The sequence below is a fragment of the Pteropus vampyrus genome, unplaced genomic scaffold, assembly GCF_000151845.1.
Source record: "Pteropus vampyrus isolate Shadow unplaced genomic scaffold, Pvam_2.0 Scaffold11, whole genome shotgun sequence".
NCBI classification, from domain to species: Eukaryota; Metazoa; Chordata; class Mammalia; order Chiroptera; family Pteropodidae; genus Pteropus; species Pteropus vampyrus.
The window spans coordinates 2288570-2302957 of NW_011888792.1; the positions used below are offsets into that span (position 1 = coordinate 2288570).

The 14388-nt window shown below is 31.6% G+C and overlaps 1 protein-coding gene and 1 pseudogene across 2 annotated transcripts in view; both read right to left on the reverse strand.

Annotated features, from left to right (window-relative positions):
- The window catches only part of SSBP2 (single stranded DNA binding protein 2), a 262630-nt gene that overhangs the window by 163268 nt on the left and 84974 nt on the right, over positions 1-14388 (reverse strand). For both annotated transcript variants that reach the window (XM_011377651.2, XM_011377641.2), the window contains exon 4: positions 6117-6201. In XM_011377651.2, coding sequence (XP_011375953.1) covers positions 6117-6201 — 85 coding nt within the window. The remainder of the gene's footprint in view (positions 1-6116; positions 6202-14388) is intronic.
- Positions 2651-2769, reverse strand: LOC111731953 (annotated as a pseudogene).

Below are 14388 nucleotides of genomic sequence, written 5' to 3' on the forward strand. Positions count from 1 at the left end.
AATGTACTTCTTCAAACCAGCACAGCTCCCACAAAAACGAAACAAAGGAAGTAAACAACTTACCTTATGCTAGAAAGAATATAAGGAGGTTTATAAGATTTATATATGGTAAAAGAAATTAAGTTGGATCCTACAGAAATGAAAACAAGGGCAATAATAATGTGGCAAATAAGAATAAGGCAAAAAAATTATATATCTCATTATATCTCTACCCACTGAGGTGAACAACAGCCTTTATATTTACTGATAAACATTATATACCTACAACAGTTCTGATCACCTTAATGAATTTTACATGTAACTTTATTGTTCCTAGCCTATAAGAACTCTAGTTTACATGGATTGTTTAGGAGAATTATGGCCCAATTTGACACTATTCATTCACTCAAGCATTTACTAATTATGCCTACTACATGCCAAAATCTAAATACACATCAAAAGTAATGTGCACTTACTCTCTCCATATTCTTATATATCTATAAATTTTGATACAGCAATATAATACTATACTGTATCTCTCTACATGTATTTTACTATTTGATATTTAAACATTTTGAGAAAGGTCTCTTTTGCTAGATGGTAAGCCCATGAGGTTAGGGACTATATTTCGTTCACGGCTACATTCCCTAGTGCCTCCCAAGAGATAAAGCCTCTACTACCTGCTTTAAATCACTTGTTATGTCTTTACAAGTTACTGCCTTATCTTAATTTGTTTTGAAATACAAAGTGAATAAAAATAGCATTAAATGCCCTCCTGCAACCACATATTCAGTTATATTAGGATAAGAAATGATAAATACTTATTAGATAATATTTTATTTAATCACAAATTTATGTAAACACCAAATGTGACTTGAACATCTCATGTCAGGCACCATGCCAGGAATCAGGAATGAAAAAGACAAATGAAACAAAGCTTATTCCCTGAGGAAGTTCACAGATTATTAGAGAAAACATCCCATTACAAATGTCTAATATACAGAGACATTAAGGAAGGACACAGAGAATGTTACGGATCATAGCAGAGAATGTACCTCATTCTCTGCAGTAGTTTCTATGAAAGTACTTTCTGAAAATATGATTATTTGTAAAAAATCATCATGAGGTCTAAATAAAACTTTCTTCTATTACTTTATATATATATCACATGTTTTATATCATCTTTAAACTATCCCATCATTATGAACCTGTAGCATAATTCTTTCTAGATGTTATAAACACTCTCTTAGGCAAGAATGTAAAAAGCAGCAACATGTTATTAACAATTTTGACTCAAGGATATCATTTTACCTGAGCATTTGAATTATTTGAAATATTTCTCATTTCCCAGACTACTACATTATGTTAATATTTATTGAACATCTATTATTTGACAGACTCCAGAGAAGAATGAATCTAATTCTCTGCTCTCAAAGAGGTCATTGTAATTACATGATTTCATTACCATCGCACTAAAGCAATAATATATTTTGGCTCTATCTTTGCTTTAGGACAATTAAGAAATATTCCATTCATACCAGGGAACTAAAATTATAATCACTGTATATGTTTTTCATTAAAAATTTAGTAGTAGATATTGATACTTTTCCTAAATCTCTTTGAAATAGATGAAATCAGAAATAAGTTTTTAAATAAAACAACTCTATGTTAAGCTGTAGAAGAAAAAAGATCTAGTTAACATTAATTAACTCCACATAAAAGCATTTCCTGTGATTTCAGAGTAAAATAAAAACACGCTAATGGGGAGAAAATAAAAGCTAGTACAATAAACTTTACAAGTTATTTTTAGGTATTATTTTTAATCACTTGAGATGATGGTTTACTTTTTAATGATAATAATTCAATATATAATAATAATTTTACAGCTCAGATGAATTTGATTTACACTCAGGATAAAAATAACAGGGCAAAGCTAGATATTTCCCAGCCATGTAGCAAAATAATTGTTCTACAGTGAAACCTCTATATTCTCCTATAAGATAAATTCCTAATTATTAAATTTTCCTCCAATATTTCTGATCTTATTTCCTACTTCCCTGTGGAAAATCATCAGGTAGACATCTTCATACAGAGAAGAAACAGATTCGTTTGGAGATCATTCCTACATTTTCTGCCATCAATTCTCAAGAGTGAACAACAACAATGCCTGGAAACACATTAGAAACTACTGTGCGTATTCTTTTTCTAAAGTTAATCATCTCGACTGTATTTAAAAATCTTATTATTTAAAAAGAATTTTAAATATATAGAAAACCACACGAAATTAATTTATGGCACTATGAAACGTTATAAAGCACACACATGGCTATTATAAAGTAACCACCACGGTGGTCAGGAAAAACAGAACTTTGCCAACCACCCCAGAAGCCTTTTCCATGAGCTGCATCCCAGTTACAACTTCTTTCCACCTCCCATAAGTAACTGTTATCCTGATTTGTAATCATTTCCTTGTGTTTTTTATAGCTTTGCCATCCAAAAGTGCATCCTTACACACTATTAACTACTGATTTCTACATGTATTATTTTTTTACATTTAGCATTGCATACGATGGCTAAATATTTAAGTTAACGTATTTTAAATATAAATGCAAGACGATCAAAGTTTTATGCATCTGAAATTTTTTTTTTCTTTCTTTTTTTTTTTTTTTAAAGCCTACGGCATCCGGTATTCTTAGGTGGTCTCTCATCCAAGTACTAACCAGGCCAGACCTTGCTTAGCTTCCGAGATCAGATGAGATCAGACACATTCAGGGTGGCATGGCCATAGACTGATTTTTCCCTTTTTCTCTTTTTCTCATAAGTATGCATGGGGTGATTTTTCAAGGAAAAAGATATTAACGCTACATCTATAACCATCTGGAAATAAGATAATAAAGTGACAAAAATCCATACTCTAAAGAGGCAATAGTCAGAAAATAAAAACCAAATTTTTAAAAACAAAAAGCCAAAAAGATTTCTGGGATAATTACCAAATAAAAAAAGGTTATTAAAAATTATAGAATAGCTCAAAATTACATCTATTCAGTTTATAGGTATCTCTTTTAATATGTGCCCAGTCTTTCATGAAAAATGCTAAATACTTTAGTGTATAACAAGATGGTATGAAAACATATGACCATCTCAAATTTAACTTTTATTTTACTAAGTTTTTTTATTTTTTAATTTCAGAAGAGAGATTGGAGCTCCCTGAAAGGTAAAATTTAATCTGCTTTTAAGTAACTTTCTTGAATATGAAATTAATGTTAACTACAGATATTTAGGAAATACAGAAATATAGACAAAAATAAAACTCAGGCAAAATCCCAATATCCAAAAGTAATCACTTTTAACATTTTAGCCTATTTTTAAATCAAAGGATTATTCATTATTTACCTCATTATGCCTCCACTATTTCTTCAAAAAAAGTAGTTTATCTTTTATTACCTATTCTATCTTACAGATAAGCAGAGACTATAAAATAACAAGACTACTCTTTAAACATATCACAATTTATACATGAGTATTTTTTTTTTTACTTTAAAGATGCAACTAATGACGAAAAATTTTTTCAGTACGCTTCCTTGAGAAGGACCTTGAAATTCAGTAGGTATACATATTCATTACCATAACAGAAATGGTTCCAGGTCAATCCTAGTACAGGAATATAGCATTCTAGAATTTTATCAAAATCTTATTGTGTTTCTATTTCCCATTTTCTCCCCTGAGTCTTTCAAACTCTTGTGTTTATACACTTAAACATGAGTTATTTTGATCATTTACAGAAATTGTATACTATTAAGAATTCAGGAAATGCAACTTATGAAAATTACCATAAAGGTATGCTAAGGAAGACAAATGTATTTCTAAAAATTCAATTGTAATAAAAAATTATGTGAGCCAAATTCAATCTTTTCACCAACCTCCATTTAAAAAAATTTGGAGATGTATTACCACTAAAAATAAATTGGCTCGAAGGAATAATAAAAATGCTATCTAAGAATAAATTAAATCTCTTAAAATTAATATTTAAAATAAAAATATGAAACAACTGATAAAACATGCTAATATTCATAATGAATTAAAAAACCAAATATTGATCTTTTTTAAAACTATAGTTTCTTAGGACCAGATTACATTGTAAGGCGTTGTTCTTCCTTTAAAATCTACTGTACTCATGAGCAATAATAACTATTGCTTTAAACCATGAAAAAAAAATCTACTGTAATTTCACTCCTACCTCTGGTCAATGCTCATTTTCAAAAACTTTGAAATATTCAAGTGGGCTTCAAAAGCTAATAAGTTTGAATAATCTGAAATATTGGAAGTGCCTTATAAATGCAAAATGATGATGATGATGATGATGATGATGATGATGACGACGACGATGACGATAATGGCTATGACAGCAATGATGATTTATCTAATACTTTAAGATAGAGATGCTAAATTAATTCATGTTACTTATAAGATTTCCATGGTGAACAGTAGCATGCATCTTTCTACACAATGGAATTTGGAAAAGTACTTATATAATTTTTTTAAATGTAGATCTACAAATATTATATGTCCCTTAGAGTAGAACACTGGTGTAACTAATGCCATCTAGTTGTCAAAATTAGTATATATTGCAAAAACTTTTCTCATGACTGGCAGGCCAAACCTAGGCATGTCTTTCATGGCATAAGAGAGAAATGAGATGGAATAGTGTTCTCTAGTCAGATTTCTTATATTCCTCATGGTTGGCTCTCTGCTTTATTTTCTGCCATTACCCAAGGGAAAAAAAGGAAAATGAGATTGTTCAGATAAATACTATGCCATGAGTCCTGCCTTATCTACCTTTTCTCTACTTTTTCTTTATATTCAGTAGCACCCATTTCACTCACTTTGTCCCCAAGAGCTATTGTTTAGTACATAACACGCTTTATGAGTACAATCAATATCTGATAAGGTAATCATGAGCAATCTGACTTTAAAGAGTTTAGTACACATTTCAAATGTTACACAGTCCCTGCCAGATGCTTGAGATTTTCGCTTCTCTTAAAACATACTCTTCCTTGTGCTACTTTTGGCATTATAATTCTTCCAGCTATTTTTATTCTTCAGTATAAGACAGAAGTATTTTCATTGGAAGAACAAGGTCTTTTTCCCTTTTGAGCCCTGGTTCTGGTTTTTAAGGCTATTTACAGAGAATGATGCCTCTCTTCTATCAAGTTAACCAGTATCCCTCTGGTTAAGTTTTAGCTACAGATATTTCCTCCAAACCAATGAAACTGGATTTCCTCAGTCCAAACCTCAATCTGTCCTCCTTTTATAGTCAGTTCTGCAAACACGGTATTTTCCAAGCCCCTTGACAATACCATCTCCTCATTCTTAAAGGCAATTCCCCTCCTCCAATTTTTTTGTTTCCCAACCCCCTTTTTTCTTTTTTCTACAATTCTACTCCCTAATACCATCAACTCCCTAAAATCACATTTGTGGTTCTTCTAAAAAAAGAAATTCCATATACATCACCTAGCTAAGAACAGTCCACTACCCTTGTTTAAGAATCTAAAAAAAAAAAAATCACATTTTCATTTTTGCACAAAATCAGTTTCTCTCCCATCTTGTATTTCCTTTAATTCACAATAAATTTTACTTTAAAACTGAATTCAGCGAAGGGGATATTTAGCCTTATGATTGCAATTCTTATTTTTATGTTCTTAAGGAACGTCAAAGCTCTTATGACATATAACCAAAAGTTGCAAAATAAGAATATAGTATTTCTGAATATATTCAAAATCTCATGTGCAAAAGAGAAGCTTATCATTTACAGAACTCTTACGATGACTCTTTTTGTGAAGTAAATAATTACCAATTAATTTTTATAAACCTAAAATTTCACAAATCAGACATACTTAAAGATAAGAAATATTTTTAATAGCTTCGAATTAGGACTACTCTCTTATTCTAAGTTTCTTCAACAAGACTCAAACACCCATTTATAATTCACATTTAAAGTTATGAGCCTATTTTTCAAGATAAAAAGATCAATTTCTTAAGTTCCAAAAGAAAATAGGTGCTCCAATGCATTTTGCAAGCAAGAGCAGTGGTTAAAAAGAAAACTGACAATACAACAGCAAAATTATACATTAACTTACATAATCATGGAAGGCTTTTGCTTCACTTGAATGTTCACATGTTTCCCGTCTTTCTGGAGCTGCACAGTATAGATCCCAAAATACACTAAAAAAGTAATTATAGTAACATTAGGAAAATCATATAATGTCAAATGACAGGTCAATTCTAAAAATAGAAAACATAAATTATTCTTTATACAAAATATATTTCCTTCAGGACAAATATGTCCTCGAAAGTCTTAAATTCAGGTAAGGCTCTTCATGTAATACTAGGGTATAACCTAGCCATCATTCAGAAATGTTAATAAGATTTTTCAAAGAGAATAAAATAATTTTTAAAAATATTTAAAACTATCATTCTTAATTATCTATTTACATGACTTAAACACATGATTGAAATAATTATACTTTTCACAACTTTCCCATGATTAAAACAGTAAAAAAATCATAATTTAGTCATTAAAGAACAAAGTAGTTCATTAATTTTTTCAAGATAACTTTGTTGTCCAAAGCCGATACTCTGACCATTAAATCACATTGGTCAAACAAATATACTTTCTTAAAATTTCCTTTCCTTTTCCTTTGAAATTACCAAAATAGGTTAGTGATTTTGAAAATTAAAACATCCATGCTAGCTTTTTTCCCTACTATTCAAGAATAATAGGAAAAAGTAAGATGAAACTGGTCGAGAAGAAATAATTATACTGCTTATAAGACACGTGGCTCTAGTCATTCTTTCATCTATAAAATTAACTATGAGCATGAGCAAGTAATTCAAAAATCAGGAAAGCAAATGTCTAAAAATACTGGTGATAAGCCAGCCCTACTAATTATTAGCTCAAGTTGCTTAAACAGATTAAAAACACAATATCTTTCTCTATGAAATGAGGTTTTGAGAAAATTAAGTTATATAACAAAAAGTGTCCGACATATAGCAAGCATATTATTAATAATATTGTTATAATTAGTTTGCATAAAAACTCAAAATTCATATATATTGTTAAGACAGGTCATTGTGCTGAGGGCAATATTAACAGTAAAACTTGGTACATTAAACCTGGTCTCTTTGTTTTGACCCTTGAAGTCTCATTTAGCCTGGATCTCTCTCTCCTCAGCTAGGTGAAACCATTCTGTAGTCTGTATGGCACAATTAACTCAGTAAAATAAGATAACCATCCGAGGTGAAAAATATAAAAGGTCGAGTAGTGGCATTTATTTCCTTTTAAATTTTTACAATAAGCAAGAAATACAAAGAAAACAATTAAAGGTCAAAATAATTTAAGTAAATGTCAATTTTTTAGGAGAGTGATAGCAGTTAAAAGTTTTATTTGGCTTCCTTATGTCACTTTTGGAATAAAAGGTATAAGAATTATAGACATAAAAGAATACAGCTAAAAGTTTTACATTTGGATCAGGTGTGTTATGAATTACAGTATGTTGCAACTATTCCTATATTCATGTTCTTAAAGAATGTCAAAGATCTTAAAACCAAAATTTTATAATGGTAGTCTTCCAATTACATTGAAATATACAATATTATATGCAATATTATGACAAACACCTTAATATCTCTTCTTGTTTCCTAATTTCCTAGCAAATACCATAAGATTTCTCTTAAAAAATTATTCCAATATTACTTTAAAAAGTTTGTCTTATAAAATTTACTGAAAGAAAAATAATAATTTATTATTGGAGTATGCTCTAAAAGTTATTAAATAAATATTGTAAATAATTATTTACATACATATAATTAATATTTATCTTAGAATAGTAACATTGGTCCACTGCTATTTTTAAGTTTCCCCTTTATGGATTTAATGGGAGGTCAAAGGTTTACAAGATGGAGATAAGGGATAATAAAAAATGTTAGTAAAATAGGATAACTTTATATGTAGCATCTCTAACAATCCTACATTACCTATACATTATTTCCTTGAATAAAAGTAAAGGACTATATCCTTTTAAAGACATTTACCCAAGGGAGAAATACACAGTTCTACAATGATAGTTACAGACATAATACTCCATTCTCATAATAGACAGAACAACCAAGAAGAAGATAAGCAAAGAAATAGAGGGCTTAAACAGCACAATAAATCAACTGCATCTAATGGATACATACAGAACACTCTATCCAACAACAATAATACACACATTCTCAAGTGCACATGGAACATTTTCCAGGACAGAACATATGTTAGGGCACAAATTAAGTCTCAAGAGATTTTAAAAGATAGATATTATACAAAGTATCTTCTCCAACTACATGGGATGAAGTTAGAAATCAATAACAGAAGGAAAACTGAAAAATTCACAAATTCGCAGAAATTAAACAACATACTTTCAATGGATCTAAGAAAAAAATCACAGAGGAAATTAGAAAATGCTTAGAGATAAAATAAAAATACAACATACCAAAACATATGGGTAGCAGCAAAAACAGTGCTGAGGGAAATTTAAAGCTATAAACGCTTACATTAAAAAACAAGGAACATCTTAAATCAACAACCTAACTTTAAAATTTAAGAAATTGGAAAAGAAAAACAAATTAAACCCACAGCTAGCAGAAGGAAGTAATAAAGATGAGTAGAGATAAATGAAATAGAGAATAAAAAACAACAGAAAAATATTAATGAAAATAAAAGTTGGTTCTTTGAAAAAATCAAAAACTTCAAACCTTTAGCTAGATGGACTAAAAACAAACAAACAAAAAGATTCAAATTACTAAAGATTCCACCAAAAAAATTATTAGAACTAATAAATGAATTCAGTAAAGTTGAAGAATACAGATTCTCTATACAAAAATCTGTTTAGTTTCTATACACTAACAACAAACTATCAGAAAGAGAAATTAAGAAACAATTCCATTTACAATTGCATCAAAAAGAATAAAATACCTAGGAATAAATTTAACCATGGAGGTGAAAGATCTATACACTGAAAACTATAAGACACTGATGAAAGAAACTGAGAAGACACAAATGGAAAGCTATCTCATGCCACACGTTAGAGATTATGTTGTAAAATGTCCATAAATACTCAAAGCATACGATCACGCAATCTCTAACAAACTCATGTATTTTTTTTTACAGAAAACGACTAAATTGATGACCACAAAGACTGATAGCTAAGCAATGAGAAAAAAGAACAAAGCTGGAGGCATCGCAAGTCTTGATTTCGAACTGTGTTACAAAGTCTACAGTGATCAAGACAGAAACTTTTTTCTCTACAACCTGAGATGCTGGTGATTAAGAATCTTTTCAATTCCTTTAATCCCTATATCTACTAAGCTTGAAACCAAAATATTATCCTTGATATGTGGTGAATTCATCATCATGAATAATGCTTTAGATTTACACAGTCTTTTTATTCTTAAGCAAAAACAAGTGAAAATTTGGTATTTTACAAATGAAAATGACAGAGAAACAAAACTAGCAAAGTATTACAATCTTTGCTCTTGTATTATTTCTTATTAATTTTCCCCACATAAATCAAAGGAAAACAAAGGATTCCCAAATTGAGGATTCTCATCCAAATATTGTTTTCCTTCTATCCTGAGGATATGAGCTGAAATGACTAAGCTAGCTGTCAATACCTCTAGGGAACCTAGAAAGCAAAATGATTGTCTGAGTAGTCTACAAGGGTGAACAAACAGGACAGATGTGTCCCGGAAGATGGGATGCAAACATAACTATATAACCTTTACGCCATTGGCCAGGTCTAGGACTATCTGAAAATAAAAATTAAAAGGAGAAAAACAATCTTTGAGGAAAACATCTTTTTCTGAAGAGCAAGCCCTGTTATTATAAGAACAAGTCTGAATAACTAAAGAAGTTCTTTCTCTTTGGCTCCATTATCAATGAACATTAGTTATTCACAAACCATATTAAAGAATATTATCAATTCAGAAGACTAAGGAGGGTTTTACATGAAATGTACATGTACCTGCTCATCACCTTTGAATCTCCATATACACATACCTGGCTTATTCCTTAGTATTACTTATACTTTTTAAAATGCAAGCATTAATTTTCTATTTCTATTATAAAATTTTCACGATACTCCTGGATTAGTGATAAATTCATATTTTAAGTATCAAAATAGCTTACATTTAATAAATACGTGCTAAATTCAAGCATCATATACTAAGCATTACATATTTAGTATTTAATCCTATTACTGTACCCATTTTATGGATGAGGGAAATGAGGCTTAGGAAGGTTAAATAATTTACCTACAGGTCACACAGTTAAGTTAGCAGCAGAGCTGGACTTGAACTTTTTAATTCTTCCATTATTATGTCTCTAATGTGAGTATGGTATTGAGTTCTTATTTCAAGATGCTTTATGCTGGTTATGACAGGTTTATACAGCTCTGTTAGTCTGAGCAGCATCGGCTATTATAAGAATGTGGTAGATACCTGGCCCATATAAGATAGCAAACACTTTGTTATCCTGCCTTTGACCTTTGTACTCTATCTCATTTCCTGAGTATCCTATGGCAACTATCCCTTCATGCTACCAGCAGCTGCCAGTGATCCATGTATGTCTCAATATAGACTAGACTCAATATAGACTAGACTCAAGTGAGTTTCTAAAAGCACAAATCTAAGAGTTGTCTCTTCTGAGTCCCATTTATATCTACTTAGTCTGGAATTAATCACTCATGATGCTCAAAAAGGAACTGTAATTAATGGTCTTATTAACAGTGGGCCACTAAATTCTGCTCGGTGTTTAAGAAATAATACCTGTTGCAGAGACAAGCCCTGGTCGCAATTCAGGAAACTGCAGTTGTAATTCTAAATTTGACTCTGAGCAAATAGCTTTGTTTCTTAGTTTCTTTATGTGATAAGAGAAATATCTGCTATGTATTTTACAGGCTTTTGTATAGGTATATGCAAAAGTATTTTTAGAAGAAGTGTAAAAGTACTAAAAAATATTCTAGGAAAGTCTCATATAGATAGTTTGTCCAGAAAAAAAAAAGTTTTCTTATTAACTGAGTAAAATTTGCTTCAATGTCCTTTTTAATTATTTGCATTTAGTGAAAGATTCCATCAGGTTTTTACAATGTCTTCTCCCCAGTAGATTTTCCCCTGTACCCACATTCCTTTCCTCTTCTCCCGGACACATTTCACTTTTTCTCTACAGTCTGACCATCTCTGCTCTTTGCTTTCTCTCTTGCTAACACTTTTTATTCTCTTCTCACTATGGTTAAACTCCTATCTTAGTTGTTGCCTACACTGTCTTATATTATTGTTTAGTTTAACTTAATTCAAATAAATAATTAGCTACAAAATGCCTATTACAGTCAACATATACAAGATGAGTAAGAAACATCCTGCCAAATATAAATATCATACCATTCTAGTGAGCCAGTTGACTAATTTCAATGCTGTTATTTTCACATGCAATATTTGACCTTCTACTCCCAGGTGAAAGAAACTGATTTCTCATAATAATCTTAGTTATTGATTTATTTTCTCCGTAATGTTATATATATTTAATTTCAGGATATAGATACATTGGCCCACAGTTTTTCCAAAAGGTATTTTACATATATTATATTAAATTTAAAAAAAGATATAGTTTCTGCCATTAAAACTTTAAATATAAAGTTTTTCAAAGTGTATATTTTTAAATTACACAAATTGAAAAGAACATTAATTTCAGAGGAAAGAAGTTTCCTGGCATTTCTATTTCTGAAATTCATGGAAGAGTTGAGAACTTTTATTAAAGTGCACAAACAAGCAATAAGTTTTCAAAGGAGATTTGATCAACGTCAAGGCAATGAACACAGGAGGCTTGGGAAAGCCTACAGCAACAGGCATCGTGCAAACAGAAAGGAAAAAAAAATTATGATAATGGAAGTCACATCAGAAATAAGGAAAAACAGTTCCAGAAAGTGAAATCACAAACCCTATCCCTTACTTAAGGCAGAAGTTCCCCTCCTCCTTTCCAGGGCCTTTGCCTCTCACCTCTCCTGTGCTTTATTGCATTTTTGTGCATGTGTATTTCTCTTCATACATCTTCAACCTCTCCCACTCTTTCCACCTAAATCTATATACATGATCAAATCTATTCTATTTTTAAAACACGAATGTTAGGTCCTGCTCTATTGTTAATCCTAAAACTACCACATATGCCGCCACACGTTTCAGCTACTCTCAGTAACCCTCTAGCTGTACAAATGAATTATAACAGCCTTCTAAATTTCACTTTCACGATTCCACTGAAATTGTTCTCAAGACCACTAAAGTTCACCTTCCCAATTCAGAAAAATCTTTGGGTCTTTTTATTTACACTTGCTGCAGAATTTAATCTCTCCTTTAAATGCCTTTCCTGGTTCCCATACATTACTCTCTCCTGATTATTCTCCTCCAATTATTTTCCTTTGAGGCTCCTCTTCATCCGCCCACACTTAAATGTTGACTTTCCCCAGAGTTCCAACCCCAGGCCCTGCTCTTATGTTTTACACTGGGCAGTTTTGTTTATAAACACTCTTCACCAACAGTATGGTCAATGCTGATAACTCCCAAGCGATATGGACCTGTCTCAGAGATACAGACCTAGATCTCTCACTTTGTATAAGGCATCTCTACCTGAATGTCACATAGGAATCCCAAAATTTAGCCTATCCAAGCTAAATCATGGTCTTTTCTCCAAAGCCTGTTGCTCTCTTTATATTCCCTCAGTCAATGGCATCATTGTTCATCCCACCATCCAAATGTAACACCTGAGAACTATTCACCTCCAAAACTCCTTCACCTCCAAACTATTCTATCCAGTGTTCATTATCTGGGATCCATCACCTAATCACCTTTCAAATGGAAAATTACAACTGCCATGTAAACATGCTTCTATTCTCAACTCTCTTCAATCCATCTCTGTGTTGATACCAAGTGAGTATCTAAAAGCACAAATCTAACATGTTACGTACCCTGTTTAAAATCTTTGAGCTTTAGTCCAAACCCTTGCTGTACTCCTGGACTTCATAATCTGGCCTCTGCCTTTGTCTCTAGCCTTATATTCTATCGCTTCACAGTACTGCACCTACGATTCAACTTGTCCAAGCTATCTGTCATTCCTTAAATGCATGATCATCCCTTTCAAGACTTCATACTAACTATTCCTCCTTCTCCAAATACCCTTCCTTCACTCAACTTTCAGCTCAACTCAGATTCACTTTCTCTATGCAGGCTTTCGTAATTCTCCCAAGCCGATGTGAGTATTCCTCCTGTATTGCTATTATAACCAGTACATAGCTTGGTTATAATACTATTAATTGTGTTTAAGAGCTGCACATTCTGATAGCTAAGTCAAAAATACCTAAAGTCTGACAGAAGGAAAAATCTGAAGTATTCACTGAGTTATTACCAACCATCTATAGTATAAAAACAGGTTAAATTCATGGGAAAGGGAGTAGAAGTGAAATAGGTGAAAAAAAACAGAATTCTATAATGGAAAACTTAAAATCCTCACTTTGTTAGCTCACTAATCCAATAGAAAAAGACTTCTAAAATGGTTTCTTATGCCACTTTGTAGACCTAATTGGAAACATAGAAAATAAAAGGGTGTCGACAGGCAAGAAGACTCAATTACATTCAACAAACAGTTAAGTATTTGCATTCTAAATCTAGATATCATAGGTATATACTATATAAAATGAAAAACTGACTTTTATAATATTATACATTACAAGAGATTGATCTCAAACCCCAGGAAAACAGCACAATGATAGTGCTTAACTGCAATAAACCGTTGTTCCAAATACAGAAACAACCCTGAACCAAAGGACTGCACCTGCTCCTGCTAGACATATGTGAGACAAACAAGGGAAACCCACAACCACAACTGACCAAGTGCGGTTCCATTCACCATGGAGCTTCTAGTAAGGCATGTTTTCAGGAGAGAGATTTAAAAAGATGATGGCATTAAATAACGTACCAAGGAAACCACATGCATGGCACTAGAAGGGAGCTTTTGCTTCTTATATATAAGATGCTGAGAGATGAGTATATGAGACTGAACAGGAAATGCTTCTAATTAAAGAAATGAAAAGCGGGGGTTAGCTTGTCATGCAAATACCTGGACTACCAATTGCTGCTGCAGAAAAGTCGCATACCTAGGCATACAGATGCCACAATGAAATATGTAAGTTATGATATCAACTAGGCCTTCGACACTACTGACAATCTTTTTGTGTGTTTCTAGTCAGTTTTATCTCTTAATCTACATAGAATTATTTCAAACTTTTTTGGACTATTCTTCACTAAAAGTTCACCACCACTACCACC